At 40.5% G+C, this 22,042-nt stretch overlaps 1 protein-coding gene across 2 annotated transcripts in view; it reads left to right on the top strand.

Annotated features, from left to right (window-relative positions):
- PLPPR1 (phospholipid phosphatase related 1) overlaps positions 1-22,042 on the top strand; it is a 191,191-nt gene that overhangs the window by 101,460 nt on the left and 67,689 nt on the right. For both annotated transcript variants that reach the window (XM_070430103.1, XM_070430102.1), the window contains one exon: positions 1,239-1,346. In XM_070430103.1, the coding sequence (XP_070286204.1) occupies positions 1,284-1,346 (63 nt within the window). In that variant the 5' untranslated portion in view covers positions 1,239-1,283. The remainder of the gene's footprint in view (positions 1-1,238; positions 1,347-22,042) is intronic.

Genomic DNA, 22,042 nt, shown 5'->3' with positions numbered 1-22,042 from the left:
GGGTGGATATAAGTAAATATTCAGCATTGTCCAGCATAGCCCTGTAACTGGTGCGGGCTGCATGTCAGACATAATGTTGACTTTGATCAGAGAAAGTGTTAATCGACAAGTCCAAAGTTGGTATCTTAGAAAAGGATATGTGTTTTAAAGTTTCATTCTGGAAGAGGTAAGGAAGGACTTAGTTAAAGGAAACACAAGTTTTTTTAAAAAATGGCATTAATTCATGACCTTTAAGAAAATGCTGTTGCCCATAGCAGCCCCTGTGTCACTCTTCATACCACGGGGAAGGGTGACACAGAAACAAGACAAACAGAAAAGAAGAAATAAACAGCAGACCCCTGAAGCGTGTTAAGTAAGCATTCCTTTGCATAGAGAATGAAAGGTGTAGTGGAAAATTCTTTTTATCTGGTCTCAGAAGTTTTATAAAAGTCTCAAATCTCTGCTTGGTTGTTTTGGGTTTTTTTAAAAGAAGAACTGCAATGGACTCATCTCCTAATAGAATAGTTTCAGGTCAAAATAGGACAGAAATGTTCTAAAATTATCTGCTGCTGCCCAGCTCCTCCATTCTTACAAGTTAAGAGAATGTATTATGGCATCAGTGCTTTGTGTTTGGGACACACACACACACACACACACACACACACACACACACACACACACACACACACACCACACACACACACACACACACACACACACACACGGCTGAAGGAACCCGGTGAGAGGGATTAGTGATGTATTGCTCCAAGGTGGTTAATAGCCGTGTAGTCAAGGGAGCCAGGGCAAAGAGTGGCCATGGAAGGACATCAGAGATGAGTGTGTGGGCACAATTGTCCGCAAGGGCAGAAACAAATAAGTCCCTAAGTTGCAAACCCAGAGGATGGGGCACAGAAAGAGGAGATCATGCAGGATGGACAATACCAAACATCTTGTAGCAGAAACCGTTTCATGTCACGAGGCTCTGTGAAGCGCCAGGCAATTAGAATTCTGCTGATTACGGCTGTGTGCACAGGGGCTCCCTGTCCGGTCATTTTGTCTCTAAGACTGTTCATGGCTTGTATATATCATTTTCCTTTCTCTGGAATGATTATTAACTTGACTTGACTGCATTGTAGATCACTATTTTGCATTGTTCGTATACAGCCTGCTTATCTAGAGGACAACTGATGTTTTTAGGTAAATACCTAAGGGACTGGTAAACATATGGTCTTACACCATGCTACGTGTTTCTGTTTCAGCCTGGACAGTTGTCGACGGTGCAGCCTTGCTTCATGGTGTAAGAAATGGCTGTAGGAAACAACACTCAGCGAAGTTATTCCATCATCCCATGTTTTATATTTGTTGAGGTATGTGCATTTTTTTTTACCTTTGTGGAAAAATTGGAATCATAGTAGCAATTTTTATGCTGAGAAATTGGAGTAAAATTATTTCATCTTATGATTGATAATTACATTTTGATAGCACAAACAGGATAAAGATTTGATAAATTATGCAATGTTTCTTTAATAGGAAGCCATAGAACGTGTAAACTTTACCTCCATGGGGGTACAAAATAATTGTGTTTATTATATTTCTTTTATATTCAGTGGTAACTTCAATATATTATTAATTATGAGTGCAGCATTTAAATTAAGCTGTTCTTCAAAAATCAATGTCATGTTTCAGGAATTCAATACACCAGGCAGTTTACAGATGATGTTAGTTGATGGTCCTTTGCCTTGGAGTCCAAATAAAGAAAAAAGTCTTCAAGTTGTCTATCTCTACTGGGCATTTTTCTTCAGTAGAGTATTGAAAGCTTGTGTACTCTGCCATTTTCTTTGGTCATGAATGATTCTCTTGAGTTGCTCCAAGTTTGTACCCGAAAACAGTTTCTCTAGCACCTTTTTGGTTAAACTTCTTGTACCCCTTCCCATTGGATCTCCCTCTGTATGTGTTTGCTATGGAGCGGACAAAGACATGAAAATTTTAAGAAATGTGGAATTATATGATTCACACACATAAAAAAAAGCTATTCCAGGTTATCTCAACATAAGATGTTCATTTGCCAGAGACAGTGGTATTTCTTCCTTCTCAATAGAGAATAGGCATCTAATGGTATGTTTTTATCCTGAAGATCAGGTTTCAACTATGAAAATGTAAACAGCTGAAAAGTAACTGTCAGAATTTCCTTTCAGGGTAACTGCCTGGTAGTTTCCACATCCCAAGGGTCAGTCAGCTGTAGCATGTTCTTGTGTTGTGGGTGTTACAGGAACATGGATGGTGACCCATTTAATTCGCCAGGTGAAAACAAACACTTGGATTAAACCTCTGCTTATATTAGCAGAGATATACTGTCAGTACACGTGCTGTTTAAACACACCCTTGAATCAATGCAACAAGTGTTTTTATCCTCTAACTCTTGAAATAACTTCATCTATATAGTCAGGTGGATAATTTTGAGCATTCTGATTTTGGATCAATAATATATGTGTTTGACTGATCCTTAAGTTTCACCTGATAGACATCCCTTTGTAGTTTAGATGAACAAATATTACTTGATAATTTACTTTCTAGTGATATTTATGAATCTGTTTGTATTGCAGAATAAGGTGGAAATAGGAAATTAGGGTGGTACAGAGGTATTAATATAAGCTGAGATGCACATAGACGAGAGCTAAGCTAAATCTCTGAAAGGGTAGATAAAGAACTCATCTCTCTTCATAAACACATATTCTTAATACTCTTCCTTTAACTTGCTATACAAGACCAAGGGTAACTCCATTCAGACCATAACTATCCATCATGTATATTGTGGGTTCTAGTCACTGTTGGTCATATTGGAATTGGAATGCAGGAAAAGGAGTCCTTTCTCCTGCTGCTCATCCAGGAAAGGGTAGGACACCATAGAATTAGTTTTTGATGGTAAAACTTTCTTTTGTTATAAGAAAAATGAATTTTTAAAGTGAGCTGCAGAAATTGGAGTATAAGTCATCTGTCATCATCTTTATGCTCCCAAAAGCAATTTTATTGGACATTTTCTTAAAAATCAAACAGGAACCAAACCTCAAAGTAAGAGGTTTAATTTATTGCTGGAAGCTATATCTCTGAAGATTTTTTAGCCTGCTAATGTGTGAATGATGAGCTTTACTGGTAGAGCAGGCAACAAGAGACATAAATCAGTTTTTCTGTGCCTTAACTTGACACAAACATAAATATCAGTCTAAAAATCTGGGAGAGGAAAGACAGTTTATTCTTTTTCTTGCTGCATTGTCATCCTTATTTTGCATGGAAATTTAAGATTTACCAGTGACTTCTCTCAGAAACAAGCAGGAGAAAGAAAAAGAAAATGAATAGAATTAAGTAGAAATTGAAAGAGAAGGAGGTGAATTTCAAAGTGGCTCTTACAACTCTCATGTATTTCATTCATCAAACACTTCTTGTTTATCTACATTATTCCAGGTATTTTGATTTAACTGAAATATCAGAAAACTTGGTCAAAAGTAACGTGGGTAAAATGTCAGTTTGATCAATGAATATCTTTTCACTGTTATTTTTTAATCATGAAAGAATTCCAACAGAGAAAACAATGCAATAGACATCCTTGCACCCACCATCAAGACCACATCTTAAAACCTTGCTATATGTTCATCAAATATTATTTCAAGGAAAATAAAATATTACAGGACAGCTAAGGTTAAAGTCTTACTGTCCTGAACCCAGAAGTAACTAGATTTTTGAAATTAGAGGCTTCATTCCTCTGTATGATTCTCATGTGCCTTTCATAGTTTTTCTACATGTGTACATATCCATAAATAATATTTTAGGGAGATTTCACATAAGTTTTACTGTACTGAACTTTTCTTTTTCTTTTCTTTGTTTTGCAACTTGCCTTTTCATTCAACATTAAGTTTATGAGATTTATCCAGATTGGCAATTATTCATTTTAATTGTTGCATTTTATCCTATTGTGTGAATATACCTATTGAGAGACAGTTTGGTTGGTTCTCTTTTGTTTGTTTTCCTGTTTTTTTTTTTCACTTTTAAAAGTTGGTTTTTTGTTTTTTTACTCTTACAACTTTTTCTTTTGCAGAAAATATTCTTATTTCTGTTTTCATGTGCATGTGAGCAAGAGCTTTCCTTGGATTAACACCTAGCAGTGGAATTACTGGGGGATAATTACATTTTCCAGTTGTTTATTGCTGCATTGTAGGATCAATGTTGATATTCTTATATCAGTTTCCTTGAAAAAACTTTGTTAAACTCTATGAGTATGTCTGTAATTTTCTTAGATTTTATTTTCAGACAGTTACATCATTTGCAGGTAGTATCAGATTTGTTTCATTTTTTCTGATTATTATGATTTTAATTTGTTTTTCTTGTCTTATTGCTTTGGTACTGTATTGGATAAAAGCAGTGGTAGAGGACAGACATCTTTACCTTGTTTTTGACTTTACATCTTTACCTTGTTTCTCACTATTTTTCTGTTCTCTGTCTGCTAGATTAGATTTGTTTAACCTGCTTATGTTGTTAAAAATCTGCCTGTTTTTATACTTACGGTTTTTCTTTTACATTCTTTCAGATAATTCTGTTATCTGAAATTATTGGTATTCTAATTCTCCTGAATGTTGTGTCTGCTGTCTCTAGCACATGGTGAATTATTAACTCATTTATTTTTATAATTTGTTTTGAGCTAATTTTTAGCAGAACTTACTTCTTTTTTTATATATATTTTATTGATTTTTTACAGAGAGGAAGGGAGAGAGATAGAGAGTTAGAAACATCGATGAGAGAGAAACATCGATCAGCTGCCTCCTGCACATCTCCTACTGGGGATGTGCCCGCAACCCAGGTACATGCCCCCGACCGGAATCGAACCCGGGACCTTTCAGTCTGCAGGCCGACGCTCTATCCACTGAGCCAAACCGGTTTCGGCAGAACTTACTTCTTTTGTTGGATTCCTGTGGGCCTTAGGTTTTAAGAGTATTTTCTTTGAAGGAATTTTGCATGCATGTTTCTGTTGAGCTTAGGCTTCTTTATCCAGAACCCAAACTTGTACACCCCGAAAATGTAATTAGTCCAAGTTCACTTTCCTTGTAGTCTTCTTATGCCAGCAGGTGGATTTATATAGAACACATTTTCTCTGAAATGAAAAGCAAACTTTCAGAATTCTGACTTTTACACGGGAGTCTCTGTTCCAACTCGAGTCCTCATGTCCTATCACCATGGACATTAAAGCCCAAATCCTGTTACTGAGATTGACATGTAACCCTTTCTCTACTCCCATCTAGGTCTACTGTAACATCAGGTTATTCACTTACTACTCTTATTTTGAGGACATTTACTTTCTCATTTCTGTTCCTTGAACTCAATAATATTACCTTTTGGTGAGGTAAAGGTACTTACAACAAAATAGCTAAAAAAAAAAATAGTGATCTAAATAATCAGATATTCTCTCTATAGTACTTTTTCACCCATGGTACTTCTTTGTCTCTTTCCTTCCCTCCTTCTACCTCCCCTACCTTCCTCTCTGCCTTTCTTTCACTGTGTATTTTTTCTTTCTTCTCTCCCCCTCTTGCTGTGTTCCTCCTTTCTCCTTTTCTCTCTGTCATTTCAGCAACCCCTCTCATACTTGAGGACCTACGGAAGGAGGGTTTCCCTGGGGAAAAACACTCATTTTGGTGATTAGAGTATCAGTTTTCCCCTAAAAATAAAAAAAATATGAGCTGTATAAGGTCTTTTATGCCTCCACAATCAGTTCCAGATATATTCTTCCAAAAATGCTTAGGACTGAGATATTCCTTTGACAAATCTTCCCAGATACCAACAGATTTTTCTCAACAATTTCACTGAATTCTCTGTAAACTCATGAATAACTCAGTCAAGTCTCTTTCAAATATATCTGTGCTAAGAGCAAAACTCTAAGTGGAGCTTAGCTTCCTTGGAAGACAATATTAAGTACCAGGACTTTGGGTGTAATGAATGCAATTGTTGCTTAATGTGTACAGATTGACAGTTTTATCATTTTGACGGTTGCTTGTATCTGTGATTCTTATTGCCTGTTTTTGACAACTCATTTTTCTCAGCTCGAACCTACTAGGTGAATGTTATAAATCCCAGCCTGGAGATAAATAATCTCATGAAGTTCTGCAAGAACTTGATGATTCTGAGTATTTTTCTCAGGGGCCAGAAGTTAAAGAATTTCACGTCATCATTTTTGGAAATGTGCCATCTCAATGTTTCTCATTTTTGTGTGTGTCTCAGGTTATAAAAAACAGTGTCTTGGTCTGACTTTCTGATCTTTACTTACAGGTGCTTAGATTTAGCAGCTCTGAATGTTTTATTCCTGAGACTTAGATTGTTACTGTCTTAGATGTTTATGTTTAAGTCACATTGAGAACTTTTTCTCCTTTAATTTTTTATTTTTTAATATATTTTATTGATTTTTTACAGAGAGGAAGGGAGAGGGATAGAGAGTTAGAAACATCGATGAGAGAGAAACATTGATCAGCTGCCTCCTGCACACCCCCTACTGGGGATGTGCACACAACCAAGGTACATGCCCTTGACCGAATCGAACCTGGGACCCTTGAGTCCGCAGGCCAACGCTCTATCCACTGAGCCAAACCGGTTTGGGCTCCTTTAATTTTTTAAAACTCAGTTGGTCTTTGCCTAGGAGAATTCTAAAAATCTAATCCTCATGTATAATTGAGTAGAGTGAGAAAATAACTTGATGTCGAAAGTCCTAGTTTCAGTTGACCATCTGTTGCTGCTACACAGTAACTACTTTGGACCTCAGTTGCTTCATCTGTGAAATAGAAATAAAAACTTCCTCATGGGCACTTTTAAGAAATAAATGAAGTGCCCTAACCGGTTTTGCTCAGTGGATAGAGCATTGGCCTGCAGACTGAAGAATCTCAGGTTTGATTCTGGTCAAGGGCATGTACCTTGGTTGCGGGCACATCCCCAGGAGAGGGTGTGCAGGAGGCAGCTGATCAATGTTTCTCTCTCATTGATGTTTCTAACTCTCTATCCCTCTCCCTTCCTCTCTGTAAAAAAAAATATATATTTTTTTAAAAAAAGAAATAAATGATGTAGTGAACCTGACAGTACTTGCCAAGTAATAAGTATCTAATAAATATTAACAAAAATAATTTAAAATAACTGCTCTTACCTATTGGAACACAGATAAAAACAAAAAATGAAACAAACCAAACGCACATACACACACAAATGCAGACACAAGCACCAAAATCCTGACATTAGAGAGGGACATTGGCAATACTGCTAGGTTTTGGGGACCAATGTTTTTAGAATATATACTGAGGTGCTGTTGGATAAGAGTTCAAACAAGGCAATGAAAAAATTGTGGGTCTTCTACTGGAGCAAAAGGACAATACCAATATTTAGGTATCTATTTTCCATCGTATCAAAACACCAGTGTTTAGTTTTAAAATGAAATATGGTGGTCATTACCCTTTACCCTTATCCTCAGATGCTCGTCGGCTGAGTGAGGGCTCCTCTGTTCCTCAGCACTGAGTCTCTCCAAGTGGGATGTTTTGAGATCAAGGTTCCAGTTAAAACAAATTATCATGAGGGGAAGAGAAGTTAGGACTAAGCAAATGCATCTGGCCCCAGGGGACAAAGGATCAGGAGAGGTGGAGGTACAGCTCCGCAGGAAATCAAGTGCCTGGACTCCGAGGGAAGGACTGGGCATTGGGCCTGGGGACCTTCCAGTTGCTTCTTTTTGTAACCCTCCCACCACACCCTCTTCTTGTTTTCTAAAAATGGCAATGGTCATAACAATAAAATGTCAGGGGAGGATTTTGCATAGGCAGGGATAAGGTCAGAAGAAAGGCACCTTTGCTCCTGTCGACATTGTAATGAAATACATAACTCTCTGCAGTATATTATTTTGCACAGTCTGCAGGTGGAATGATTTTGATGCATTTTTCTTGCACAAAATGTATCCTTTAAATATAATATGAACTAGTCTAAGTTGTCATTGGTTTGTGTGGCTGGCCAAGCTCTTTATTTATTTTTTTGAATCTTAATTCCAAGATTATATTCCAAGAAACCTAATTTCTAAGTCAATGCAAAGTTATGATTATTTATTCAAAAAACAAACAAACAAAAGCATTCTGATCTATCTCACAGCATATAAAAATACAATTTATAAGAATGCTCACTTATAAGAAAAGAAGTATAAATTAGCGATCTGTAGGGAGACCAGTTTGGAACTGGGTACCAAAATCTTCAAGCTTTTGCATTCCCCTTTTTGACCCCAAAAGTACACTTTAATTCTACTCTACAGAAATAATCATGGATATGGCATATTTTGCTATAAGGCTACTTCTCATAAAATCATTAATGATGAAAAAGCCCTAATATTAAAATACAGGGGTTTTAAAAATTCTTTTCTTCATTAAAAAAGTGGAACATTATGCATCCATAAAAATTATATTATAGAAAAATACTTAATTCCATCAAAAATATTCAAATTAGAATGTTAGGGGAGAGGGAATGGGTTCAGAGCAGAATAGGACCTGCGTTCTCTAGGCTTCACCAGACTGTGCATATAGCTGGCATGACATCAGTAAGAACCAAAATCTCATTGTTTGCTGCCGACACCTGCTCACAGACATTCCAGCAGCCCTGAGGTCTTCCCCAGTGAAGCCCAGGATTGTCATGTGCACTCATGAAACCGGCTCTTGTTACTCGGAGAATTAGAGAATTCTCATTATCTCCAGCCATGCACATTCATTCCCTCAAGCACAGAAGCAACAGAAAGGCGCCTCACTCTCGTCCGTTACTAGCATTGTTCAGATGGGGAAGGTTAACCTCTGAGCCCCTGGTGCTTTTTCTACACAGAGGCTGAGAAGAAGTCCTGCACCTGAACTCCGCCTCTCACTCTGTCACCTGAGCAACAGTGGATGCTGCTGTGGCTGATGTTTTTGTCGACAGCCCTCCTTTTCATAGAACCTAGACATGAACCCATGTGGAAGGACCAATACCCAAAAGCACACACTTTAACTCTCCTACCCTCATTTGTTTCCTTCTGCTTTCTCCGTGCAGATTAATTCATGGAAAATGTTTTTTTTGGGGGGGGACCATCAGACTCACTAACTTCTCAGACATGTTAGGATCATGGCAGTAGATATTGTAGCCTCCAAGCCAGATAACTTTTTCATTCGAATTCCTCAGTACAGACATAAAATGTGATGCCTTTTTGGAAATATGTATATGTGCCTATGCAACCATATGCCTAGAAAGAAAAGATTTGCACAAAAATCAGTACTCATCTCTGGGTGTTGGGATTAAATATATATATATAAATATATATATTGCATGAATTTGATTACTGTTTCCATCAGAAAAAAATTAAATAACTTTTTTAAGGCTGACATAAGTTATTGACATCCAGTATGAAATACAGAATTCTTTATACAAAAGTAGAAACACTTAATTTGGGGTATATTACATTGAATTTAGAGAACTTGTGAATTCATTTTCTTTTGATAGTAGACAAAAGAATACTTAGCCAAAAAAAGGAAGGCATTTCAAAGACTCGTTTTCTTTGGAACTATATGTTATTTCACCAAGTAAAAATTTCAACTCTATGTTACTAAAATATAAGTTTCCCTCAACTGATAATTGTTCAAATTCATCTTTGGCATTTCCTGAGACAAAACCCTTTGAAGCTGAAATATTGGTGTGCTTTCTTTTCAGCCCTGGAGGAAGACAGTGTAATATTTGGGGGAACTTTAGATTTGAGCATCTGACAAAATAGTTGTATGCCCTTCAGCAAGCTACTGAGCATCTCCAGGTTTCCAGTCTCTCATTTATAAAAGGATAATAATAATACCTGCTTTACTAGGTTATTCTGAGGTTAAATAGTTTGTAACAGGGGTCCTCAAACTTTTTAAATAGGGGGCCAGTTCACTGTCCCTCAGACCGTTGGAGGGCCGGACTATAGTTTAAAAAAAAACTATAAACAAATTCCTATGCACACTGCACATATCTTATTTTAAAGTAAAAAAACAAAACGGGAACAAATACAATATTTGTATTTGCATGTGGCCCGCGGGCCGTAGTTTGAGGACCCCTGGGTAAGGTCCCAGCACACAGCAGGTAGATGCTCTCTAATCATTAGCTCACAGGACAAACCAGCTAGAACCACACACCATAGAAAAGCAGGCATTTGATCAGCTCAAGGGTGCCCTTGAGGTTTCTTTACATTTATGTTTATTCAACTTACTCTGTTTTGTCATTTTTATTCGGTAACCTGTCGTGGGCTGAAGGAGAGTTATTTATAGGGTTCCATGCAGCCAAAGTCTGCGACCTGCAAATGTTTGGGTGACTTTGGCACGGCCTCTGGCTCAAGTGAAAACTCAAATTGCTGACTTGTCAACCTAAAGACACACACAATTTCACTGTTTAATTTGTTTGCTTTCCACAGAAATTAGACTATTTTGACAGAGTTGAATGAAAAGGCATAGTTTTGACACACTTCAAACTCAAGATGCAAAATAGCCAACTAAACTTGTCCAGCCAGTTTGGGGGGTTCTGTGTTGATCTGGCCACTGAAAAACAACCTTGGGTTGGTGAAATTTTTCCATTCGGACTGAACATCCAAGCTTGCATTGTATAAGGAGTGACAAATTCTGACACATATTTCCAGGTGAAATAAGGACCTTCATTGTTTACTGGATGTGTATAATCTTACCACATTGCCTTCCTGCTGTAGAGAATTCCATGCTGAGTTCTTTTTAAAAAAAATATATTTTATTGAGTTTTACAGAGAAGAAGGGAGATAGTTAGAAACATTGATGAGAGAGAAACATTGATCAGCTTCCTCCTGCACGCCCCCTACTGGGGGTCAAGCCGGCAACCAAGGTACATGCCCTTGACCAGAATCAAACCCGGGACTCTTCAGTCCACAGGCTAATGCTCTATCCACTGAGCCAAACCCGTTAGGGCTCATGCTGAGTTAATGGCAAATTCCACTTTTCATTGTGAGACTCCTTCATGAGTGAATATATTTATTTTATTTATTTTTAAATTTATTGTGGTGACATTGTTAAGAAAATTATATAGGTTTCAAGTGTACAATTCTGTAATACATCATCTGTATAGTATTAGTACATTGTGTATTCCCTACTCAAAGTCAAATTTACTGTCACCATACATTTGACCCCCTTTACTCTTTTTTCCCGCCCCCCCACCCTCCTTTCTCCCAGGTCACCACAATACTATTGTCTGTGTCTGATTTTTTTGTTTGTTTATTTTGTCTTGTTTGTTCATTTGTTGTTTTCAGTTTTATATCCCACATATGAGTGAATCATATGGTTTTTTATGTTTTTCTGTCTGACTTATTTTGCTTAGTATGATATTCTCAAGATCCATCCATGTTGTCACAAATGGCAGTATTTCATCTTTTCTATGGCTGAGTAATACTCCATTGTATATATGCTCCACATCTTCTTTATCTAGTCATCTATCAAAGGGCACTTTGGTTGTTTCCATGTCTTGGCGTACAGATATATGTACTCCTGTGTGCATTGCAGCATTATGCATGGTAGCCAAGACAATATCTTTTTCATCTTCATATCTATTTCTTTCATCTTTATATCTCTTGATACCTATTAAAAAGAAGTTATTTTTACAGAGTATATGCTTATCTTGGGTTGGATTCCTCCAGAAACAGAGCCTGAAACAAAGATTTGAATTCAAGTAGTTTATCCGGGTGATAATCCCAGAAAGTCCCTGTGGAGAGCAGGGAAATGAAGAGGAATGAAGCAAATACAGGGGGGCATGAAAGAGCAGGCTCCCAGGTGGAGGTCTGGGGCTCAGTGCATGCTGGAGACGGTGGAAGGCTACCCAGATTATGCCTCAGAGTTATCCCAACTGTGGGGTGAGGACGCTGGAGTATTTATCATACGGTAGCTGCATGGTTGTTTGAGGTTTACTCCAAGGGGTGTTGATTCTGAACACTGGCCAGTCCTGCATGCATCGCATACTCCTGCACCTCGAGAAGCTCTCAAGCAGAGAGGTGCTTTGTAAGAAAACAGTGAATGCCAAGGGACTATGGGCAGGACACTGGCTGCCTCTGCTGTTAATGTTCAATAAACTCATTGCACGGAATTGAATGGAATTTGCCAAGAGCTATAAGAAATGTCAAGTGATCCTAAGGCCTGAGACCATTGATTTTTACTCACCTCCTGCAGATACATGTTTTCTGCAGTTTCTACTTTGTCAGGCAGTGCCAGCCCTGAAAGCAGCCGCAGGGCAGTTTTTCTTCTAACTCCATCACTTTGGGATGTCTCCCATGCCCAGGCTATGTTATAGATGGAGCAATAAAAGTACTTTTTCTGCTTTTTTTTTTTTTTTAAAAAAATCAAGCTATATGGGATCCCAGTAGAGATCCTAGGCGGGGGGAAGATACTTCATGGTCCTTTGGAAACGGTACTAGGCCAGGAGGTAGGGAATGTAGGTTTCCACCTTTTGTCTTGTGTGACCTGTCGCCACGTGACCTTGCAGAATTCACTTTGAACCTTCTAATCTTCATTTTGCTGATCTGTAAAATGTACAGATTGAATACAGAGGTTTCTTCTAGCTTCAAGTATGATTGTCCTATGAAATAAAGCAATGACACCTATATCTGTTACGTGGATCAAGTAGGGATCAGTAGGAAAAATATAGCCTTAAAACATGTGCAAAAACACATATTTATTTCTGAAAGATGTAATGTGTCTACTTAGATGTAATGTGCCTGCCCTCCCCTGCAGGCCTGGCCGTCCTCAACTGCCCTCCCCTGCCAAAATAAAGAATTCTGTCTTTATTTTTACTCCCAAAATGAGCAAAAATTTTCATGGCATTCAGAATATGTCCTTTTCAAATGTTTGTTTGTTTGTTTGTTTTCCTTAAAAACAAATGATTTCTGCCCTGGCCGGATGGCTTAGTTGGTTGGAGCATCGTCCCATGCACCAAAAGGTTTGATTCCCAGTTAGGGCACATACCTGGTTGCGGGTTTGATCCCTGGTCAGGGCATGTATGGAAGGCAACCAACCAATCAATGTTCTCCCTCACAGCAATGTTTCTTTCTCTCCTTCTTCCTCTCTCCCTCACTCTCTTTGTCTCCCTTCCTCTCTCTCTACTAACCAATAAAAACATTTTAAAAAATGATTTCTTTTCCCACTTATAAATGAGACTATTATATTTTTCATGTATCAGAACAGGGGAAGGAATTTGAGAAAGAGAATTATGTCTTTTGTTTTTCTTGTGACTGACATGATTAAGTGGTCTGTAGAGATTAATATCTATTGAAAATTTGTGTGCTCCCCCATGTGATGCAAATTTCTCTGAATTTCTCATTTGTCTTTATAAGCTCAGCAGAGTTAGAGTAGTATAAAAGATCCTCCATCTCTTAATATTTTAAAAAAACACTTTGTATTTTTTTTTTTTTTTTGCTGATTTAGACTCTAAGTGGTGTGCAGGGGTTACTAGCACCCAGCTCAAGTCCACTGGGGATTTGTAGGGCTCACTTGCCCCAACCCCTGTCTCTTTGAGGACTTTGTATCACACTATGAATAAGGGAAATCAGATATTTCAAGATAGGGATGAAAAGTCATATCATGATATAAATGTCAAAGAGAAGGACTCACATCCCATGCTAGCACTACCTATAATCACCTTTGCCTCTGACATCCCCACCTGGATCCTTTAAGGGTGTTCCCCGGCTTGGCTGATGCTCAGCTGAGGACGCAGAGTGGTTAGTGCAGTGGTTCTCAACCTTCTTGCCCTTTAAAAACAGTTCCTCATGTTGTTACCCAACCATAAAATTATTTTTGTTGCTACTTCATAACTGTAATGTTGCTACTGTTATGAATCATAATGTAAATATCTGATATGCAGGATGGTCTTAGGCGACCCCTGTGAAAGGGTCGTTTGACTGCCAAAGGGGTCATGACCCACAGGTTGAGAACCGCTGCACTAACCTGTAGGATTATTACAAAGGCTGCCCTCTATTTCATTGTACCTGGACTGGGAGAATTAAACAGAGTTGTCTTTATACCCTCTACTAGAGGCCTAGCGCATGAAATTCGTGCACTGGGGGGGAGGGGGTGTCCCTCAACCCAGCCTGCACCCTCTCCAATCTGGGACCCCTTGGGGGATGTTCGACTCACAATCCAGGACTGCTGGCTCCTAACCGCTCACCTGCCCGCCTGCCTGATTGCTCCTAACCGCTTCTGCCTGCCAGCCTAATCACCCCCTAACCGCTCCCCTGCCAGCCTGATTGACACCTAACTGCTCCCCTGCCAGCCTGATCGCCCCCAACTGCCCTCCCCTGCAGGCCTGGTCCCCCACAACTGCCCTCCCCTGCAGGCCTGGTTGCCCTCAACTGCCCTCCCCTGCCAGCCATCTTGTGACAATGTGGGGGCGGCCATCTTGTGATGTGAGGGTGTGAGGGTCAGTTTGCATATTACCTCTTTATTATATAGGATTACTTTGATTTAGTGTGTGTATGTGTGTTTTGATACTGTGGTTTTTCTCCAGCCATGGTTTGAAGGTTTTCATACTCTTAAGTCTAAACTATTGGGCAAAGTATTCCCTTTCTTGAAGCCCATGTGCATTTTCAGAACATTGTAGCAGGGGACTGAGATGGAATGATGGGGTGAGGAGAAAGTGGGGGTAAGCATGGGGAATATAACCCAAGCTTCTACCCCTTAAGTCAGCTCCAGGCTATGTGACATTGGGCCACTCCTATTCACCACCAATGGCAATTTTATTGCCAATGGACTGTATTTTAGCCTGTGAACTGATCAAAGAATTCTTGATGGAACTGTGATCTGCCTGGCTTGTCCTTCAGGAATTAGAGGGAGAAGAATTAAATAGTGAGATAGTTAGGAAAACAGTGAGGACTAGAATCTAAGGAGAGGTCCTATGAAAGGCTAATGGCCCCGTCCTAACTACAAGCATCATTTGTTTGGGTCACACACCGTCTTATTTATTTTTTAAAAATATATTTTATTGATTTTTTACAGAGAGGAATGGAGAGGGATAGAGAGAAACCTCAATAAGAGAGAAACATCGATCAGCTGCCTTTTGCACTACCCCTACTGGGGATGTGCCCGCAACCAAGGAACATCCCCTTGACCGGAATTGAACCTGGGACCCTTCAGTCCACAGGCCGACGCTCTACCCACTAGCCAAACCAGTTAGTGCTCACACACCATTTTAACAATCAGGACACTTACCAACCTCTGAGACCTCTTGAAAAATTGAAAGATGTGGTAATACCTGGATCATATCCCATAATGCAACAATCTCCTAGAACTTGGAAACAGTCTTCTTTAAATAGAAGCTAGAGTTCTTGGTTAACCAAGTCCCATTATTACTATTATCTTACGTTCTTCTAAGTTCACTCAACTTATATTGGTCCCTATAGGCTTATAAGATTTCAACTCTGGTCTGTGAATAGATTTGGGATTATTAAAGGAACAGTACTCACTGGATATGTATTTCATTGTCAGGATGGAAGTGAATGGGCAGTCACTGCCTGACTACACTGGAGAAAATCCAGGGCTCTGAGAAATTGTGGTTCTTGCTTGGGCATCTTTAAGAGACACACACATGGAGATGTCTCTTGAACCTGAGTATCTGTTGGTGGTTGAGAATTTTTTGGTCGTGGTGGTGGACTTTCCACTCTCTTGTGATAGCTTTCTTTGTCAGCATGCCAAGCTTTGCATTTTAGTCAATTTGTGCTGCTGTCTTTGTAAACACCCTCACCTCTTCTTGATACTGCAGCTATTCTGTAATCTTTATACTTCAACCTTCATTTGTTCCAAACGGCTAACTATCTCTCTATTGGAAAATATGCTTAGTCTCAGTAAATGTGTGTCTATTATTAGTTCAGATTAGTTTTGCCAAATCACTGAATATAATATCCTTGGGGCAGAATAAATTAATACATTTGTAAAGGTAATTTCATTAACTACCTTTTCCACAGCAGTGAGAAAAAGGAGATAGAAAATTTCTAGTGAATCCTTAGAGTGATTTTCTAAAAGACCCACACAAATTCTAATTAGTTGTAAACTGCAATTTGGTACTTTTCCCATTTGCAATGAGAGATCTCTCTGGCCACTACCACCTTCTTTAGTGGTTCCCTTTGGGCCAGACTGAAAAAGAGAAATGTCTCACGTGGGTATGCCATTTTGGCCCCCTGGTCCTTGGTTTCCTCACGCACTCTCTAGCAATCATTTATTGAGTGTGCCTGTGAGAGCCCTGGGCAGTGAAGAGAGAGCTCAGAAACTAATAAAGTGGAAGAACCAGACCTATGATTCTCAAAGGGTAATCTCCAACCTTTAGCATCAACATGATATTGGAACTTGTCGGAGATGCAAATTCACAACTCCCACTCCAGATAGAATGAATCAGAAAGTCTGGGGGTGGGCCCCATCATTGTGTTGGAACATGCCCTCCGGGTAATTCTGACACATATTAAAGTTTAAGAGCTGGAGTGTCCTGTGTTCCGTGTACAGCAATCTACTCTGAGTTTCCTCACAGAGCTTTCTCTGAAACGAAACAAATAAACAAAGGGGTGAGGCCCATGGTATTCAAAGAGGCAGCCTTTTTTTCTGCTGTAAGTTCTTCCTGGCTAGTAGAGATGTGTGCTGTATGGGTATTGCAGCATAGGTGTGTTACGGACAGGACCAACCTTTAAGGTAATTCTGGAGAGGATGAAACATTCCCTTCTTATTTATCTTTATATTTAAGGTCATTTCTCAGATTTCTTGGGCATGTTTAGTCAGCCAGTGCCTCCACAGCCCAGTAATCAATGCTTCTTCCTTCCTCACAACCTCCTTCCCATTGTCAATTGATCAGAAAGATAGGATCGACCAATTCTCACAATGAAGGACTCATGTTTAGTCCAAACCATGGCAATGCACAGGGTAAAATTGGCAACATATTGTGAGCAGTTGACAGTGCAATTTCCTTGCTAGCCAGAGTATTTGATTTCAACGTCACATGAATATAAAGGAATCTGGTTATTCCAGATTTGCCCATTTTTTTCAGCTACTGAGACAGTCCCTTGAAGGAATTTCTGCAAGTGTGGGTTATTTTAGCAGTGGGAAGTTTAAAAATAGCACATTGGCTATCTTCTGGATCACAGCCTTGCAGATTTAATCATTTGCTCTGTCTTCAAGATTAACTCTGATTCCTGCAGACAGTTTGATTGTGCAGTGACGATTAACCCAGGTCCCAGCCCAGGAATAATGGAGCCCTGCATGTGAGGAATGAGCAGTATTTCTTGGAAATATGTGGATTATTTTCATAACCACTTAAGCTTCCTTCAGATGTAAAATGATTATTAGAATTATGAAACCAAGTATATTGGTTTAAGTATATTTCCTATGTCCTAACAATTGCTTTAAGTTGTGATCATGAGCCATGCTTTGCTAACCCCACCAACTGTGGTCAGTGCTGCAATCAAACACGCAGTGGCATGCTGCCCTAGGCATACGCACCCGCACCACTGGCTTTGGGGTAGTGAGGTATAGATCGTATGCACCTCACAAGAAATTAAAGTAATCGTGCTACGTCTTCAGAGCACTGAGGGGATCATTTGGAAAAAGGTAGACATGTGTAGATAATGAAGCAAGCAGTTGAGAGGCCAGTGGATCCTTAATTCAGGGGCGCAGGAGTTCCCTGGGCCCTGTGGGGTTTGTGTGGGGAATACCCAGTGGTTAGGATCAGACAGGGAAAATGAGTTGGTGCACCCCACCCACCCCACTCCCCAGAGCCCTCTGCAGGGGATACTTGATTTGCCTTGAGTGTTAGAGGATTCATAGTCTCTCATCAATTTCCCCCCAAAATTTGACAGGGTATCCTATGAATATGATGGAATGTACACATTTCTGTTGGCAACTTCGTTGGTAAAAATAGAGAGGCATTTAAAACCAAAAATTTGGAAGAAGAATGCAGTTTTCTTTTTTATTTATTTATCTTTACAATGGTAATTAAGCACCCCTCCATTTTTTAATCTTAACTAATTTTAATTTTATACTCATGCTTTAATTGTAATTATAGTATTATGAGCCCCAGGTTAATTTCAGAGTTAAAATTGCTGCTGAAAATAGTAATCAAAAAGATAGGAGTGGAGATTTCACAGGGGACACCCGGCCAGTCAGGAATGAACTTCATTAAGATGGAAAGAGAAGAGCAGCCCTGACACCCAGGAGCTGGCCTGGTACTGCCGGCTAGGCCGTGGCGTTCTGTTGCACACAGACAGTTGCATAGGACATCAACATCGGACAAGGCCATTCTGTGACGATGATGGATGAAGACAAAAACAAGACCACTCTGAGTTCACGTCTGAGCCAACAAAACACACACATTATCCAAGCAAGAAAATGCCAAACATCCCCTCTCTCAGCTAATAGGAGTGACTATTGTTTCTTTACTAGTTACAGCTTTAGTCTCCCTCTAGTCTGCCTGCCCTTAGATAAGATTTATTCAGATAATCATGAAATTATTCCTTCTTTCCGAAATTACCCGACCCAGAGTGAAGCCTGCTTCCTTGGATCTTCTTCAAATCGCTGTCAAATCCCCAGTCCTGTCGTCCTTTCTAACATCCTCTTGCTGAGACTCCCACAGTTCCCCTGGGCGTGCCTTCTCCCTCCCTGCAGTGAGTAACAAACCCAGCTTGCTCAACTGCAGGTGTGTCCGTGGTGGCCTTGGCTAGAGAGTATTCTGGAAGTGCATTTATTATTTGGTTGTCTCCCTTCTGGAAAACAAATTTGAATTGTTCTGGTTATGCCCACCTCCTTGACCCTGGGCAGGGCTTGCTGATACAATAGCTCTGTCCCTCTCTGACTTCAGTTCTTCTGGGAGATTTGTTCTTAATGGGTTTATATGCTGAAAAGAGTATAGTCCTTTGGACAAAAAGAGTCACCTTAGAGTCCAAACTGAAAATGTGTATTAGTCAGGGTTCTCTAAAGAAACAGAACCAACAGGGTGGGTGGGTGGATGAGGTTGATATTATATGGAACATCTTAGTATACTGCATGGGAAAGTAAAACAGTTTATTTAATTTTTAATTCGGTTGTTATGGTGTTATGTGTGCACTTATAGAAACTTCTAACAGCTGTCTTTAAAAATGTAACAATGAAGACTACAGCAACCCCAGCAGGTAGCGAACTAAATCTATTAAAGCTTGGAAAACAGAAAGACTATTTTAAAGATTTCACCAATGGAAAAAGAACTGCTCAAAAGTCTTAACATAAGTTGCTAAGCAGAGTCACAAAGGCAATTAGAGTGAGCACAGGGGAGGGAGAGGAGTGGTGATAATTAAAGCTGCCACCAGATCACACACAGTGCAAGCCCACACTCATCTATGTGTACTTTAGCGAGGCTGATGAAGCCGTTCCTAAGCCAGTCGTAGTGAACACTCCCCTCTGCCCAACTTCTCCCCCATGGAAAAGAGAAACCATGTCATCTCGTTTTGGCCAGGAAGCTCTGCCATTCACACCTAGTCCTTGCCCTTGCCTCTCACTGAAGATGAATGGGGCTCCCTGACACCCTGCAGCTGGGATGGTCTGGGGGGCGGGGGGGGGGGGGGTTCCCCAGTTGAGTTATTCTCAGCAGCTCTGCCCAGGGTCTGGGGTGCGGGGTGCGTGACCTTTAATTCACTCCAGCCATTTGGTGACAAAAGCTTCATGAGAAAAGAAGCATTTAGTGCAGAAATCTGGACGCATTTTGCAACCTCTTGATGATTATCATTACCATAAGGGCCAGGTTATGACTGCTAGGACCGTCCCACCCTTATTCTCTCTTACACCTGGGAATGCCTGTTAGGCTGAATTAGGCAATGTTGCTGTAGTCTTAATTGTTACATTTCTAAAGCCACCTGTTAGAAGTTTCTATAATGTGCACTCTCAGCACATGCACACACACATAACATAATTAATATGACATAGCAATATATACAATTGTGTTTAAAGAGTATAAAACAATACATCACATAGAGGAGGTCAGTAGCTGGTTGATGAAATTAAGATGTTCTATTCCTTCTGACTCCAAGTTCTCAACATTTTGACCGCATTTCACCTCACAATACTCAGATGCGGGGAGCACGCCAGAGCTGTGTCTGTGTCCTGCACCTCCCGCACCTGCCTCCCCCCAGACCCCCCCGGGTGACATTCATCCTCCTACTGCAGCACTGTCACGAGCCCTCGCTGGGGACTCAGGTTTGCACCCCCCAATGCTCTACAATCTCGGCATTTTCTCAGCTGACGCTTCTCTCCCTAGTTCACTCTGAAACCCACCGATCCCAAGTAGAACTCCCCTGGCCTCAGAACAGGGGCAGGGGATCCCCCCAGTTCTTCCCTTGGCGATGCCATCTCATATACTTGCCATTTCCCATAGTGTTTTGGCAGGAATAATGCAGCTCCAGACCTAGTTTGAGTGCTCCACTGACACGAGTAGGCCTGTCTTCTAGGTCTGAGTTTCCTAACCTCAGCACGGGGACATTTTGGACTGGATGATTTTGGGGTGGGGGCTGTGCTGTGGATTGTGAGATGTTTAGGAGCACCCCTGGCCTCCACCCACTAAATTCCAGCAGTGGCTCCCCTCCAGGTGTGGCAACCAGAATTGTCTTCAGGTCAGTGTTGCTAGGGAGGGCCAAGTAATATGTCTTTACACCAAATCTTTTAACCTGTCTCCTACAGTTGGTAGTTTTCATTACTTAATCCCCCCCCCGTATTCTATCACAGAGTTTTTACCATAGACTTGTGTGGGGTTTTTTGGGTTTTTTAACCTGGCATTTCTGGAAACCACTTGACAACCGCCCAGTAGACCAATGTGGTGAACCAGAACCCACAGAACAGGTTTCAGCCTAGGACAGGGCCAAGTTAAGGGACAGCCCACTGCTCCTTGGAGAGCCTCCCAGCCAGTCCCTATCATTCAGTCAGAACCTGTCTTCATTGTGGGGACTACAGTGCCCAACTGTCCACACTGCAAGTGGGATTGCTCTTCATTCTTCAAGTGCAAGGGAAAGTGACGTAACATTGTTGAGCAGCGACTGTATACCCAGCAAATTGCATTCGCTGTATCGTGTCTTCCTACAACCACCCTGACACAGGTGTTACTATCCCACTTGAAAGCTCAGGAAATGAAAACTCAGAGAGGCGAAGTAGCTTGCCCAAAGTTATACCACTTACAAAAAACAGACCACGGACCATGGACTCAAACTGGCATGTCTTTCACGCCAAAGCCTGTGCTTTTTGTCATCAAAAGTGAACTCCCACCCTGGCTGGTTTGGCTCAGTGGACAGAACGTTGGCCGGTGGACTGAAGGGTCCCAGGTTTGATTCTAGCCAAGGACATGTACCTTGGGTGCAGGCTTGATTCCCGTGCGGTAGACAACCAATCGATGTGTGTCTCTCACATCGATGTTTCTCTCTCTGTCTCTCCTCCTCCCTTTCACTCTCTCTAAAAATCAAGGGAAAAATACCTCGGATGAGGATTAACCAAAAAAAAAAAAAAAAAAAAAAGTGAATTCCAAGGAGATCAACCAAAAAATATATATTTACAAAGAATCTATTATTTACCAAGACATATGCTCAACATTATTTGCCTTTCCCCTGTCCTTCAGGAACAAATGAACGGAAGAGCAAAAGAAAGAAAATAGGAAAGATAAAAGTTGAGTGTAATGGCATCCTCAGCCCTTCTAGTGGTACACAGAGTGCCTGGAAAATCAGCATCAAAATGTAGTAACAAGAGCATCTGTAGCAATGGCGGAGCAAGTTCTTCAGCAGAAGTGCAGTGCAGGACTTCTTCAGGCAGTGACACCGCGTCCCCAGAGAAATTAGCAGCCGCTAGGGCGGCCCTGCAGTAACGTGGGAATCGAAGTAGCACTTGAGAAAGAGGGTCAGCCAGCAGTATGTATGACAGTTATAAAGCATTCCAACCCTGCCCCAGATAGGTATGCCCTAAGGGACTTGGAGAAAGATAGCACACAAATGCACACGAGCATGTGTTTTGCTAAAATTCCAACTCTGCTGTTT

The sequence above is a fragment of the Myotis yumanensis genome, unplaced genomic scaffold (genome assembly GCF_028538775.1).
Source record: "Myotis yumanensis isolate MYYU_CA2020_CCGP unplaced genomic scaffold, mMyoYum1.0.hap1 SCAF_12, whole genome shotgun sequence".
Classification (NCBI taxonomy): domain Eukaryota; kingdom Metazoa; phylum Chordata; class Mammalia; order Chiroptera; family Vespertilionidae; genus Myotis; species Myotis yumanensis.
The sequence above is the reverse complement of the archived record's forward strand: the minus strand, read 5'-3'. Positions and strand labels throughout refer to the sequence as shown.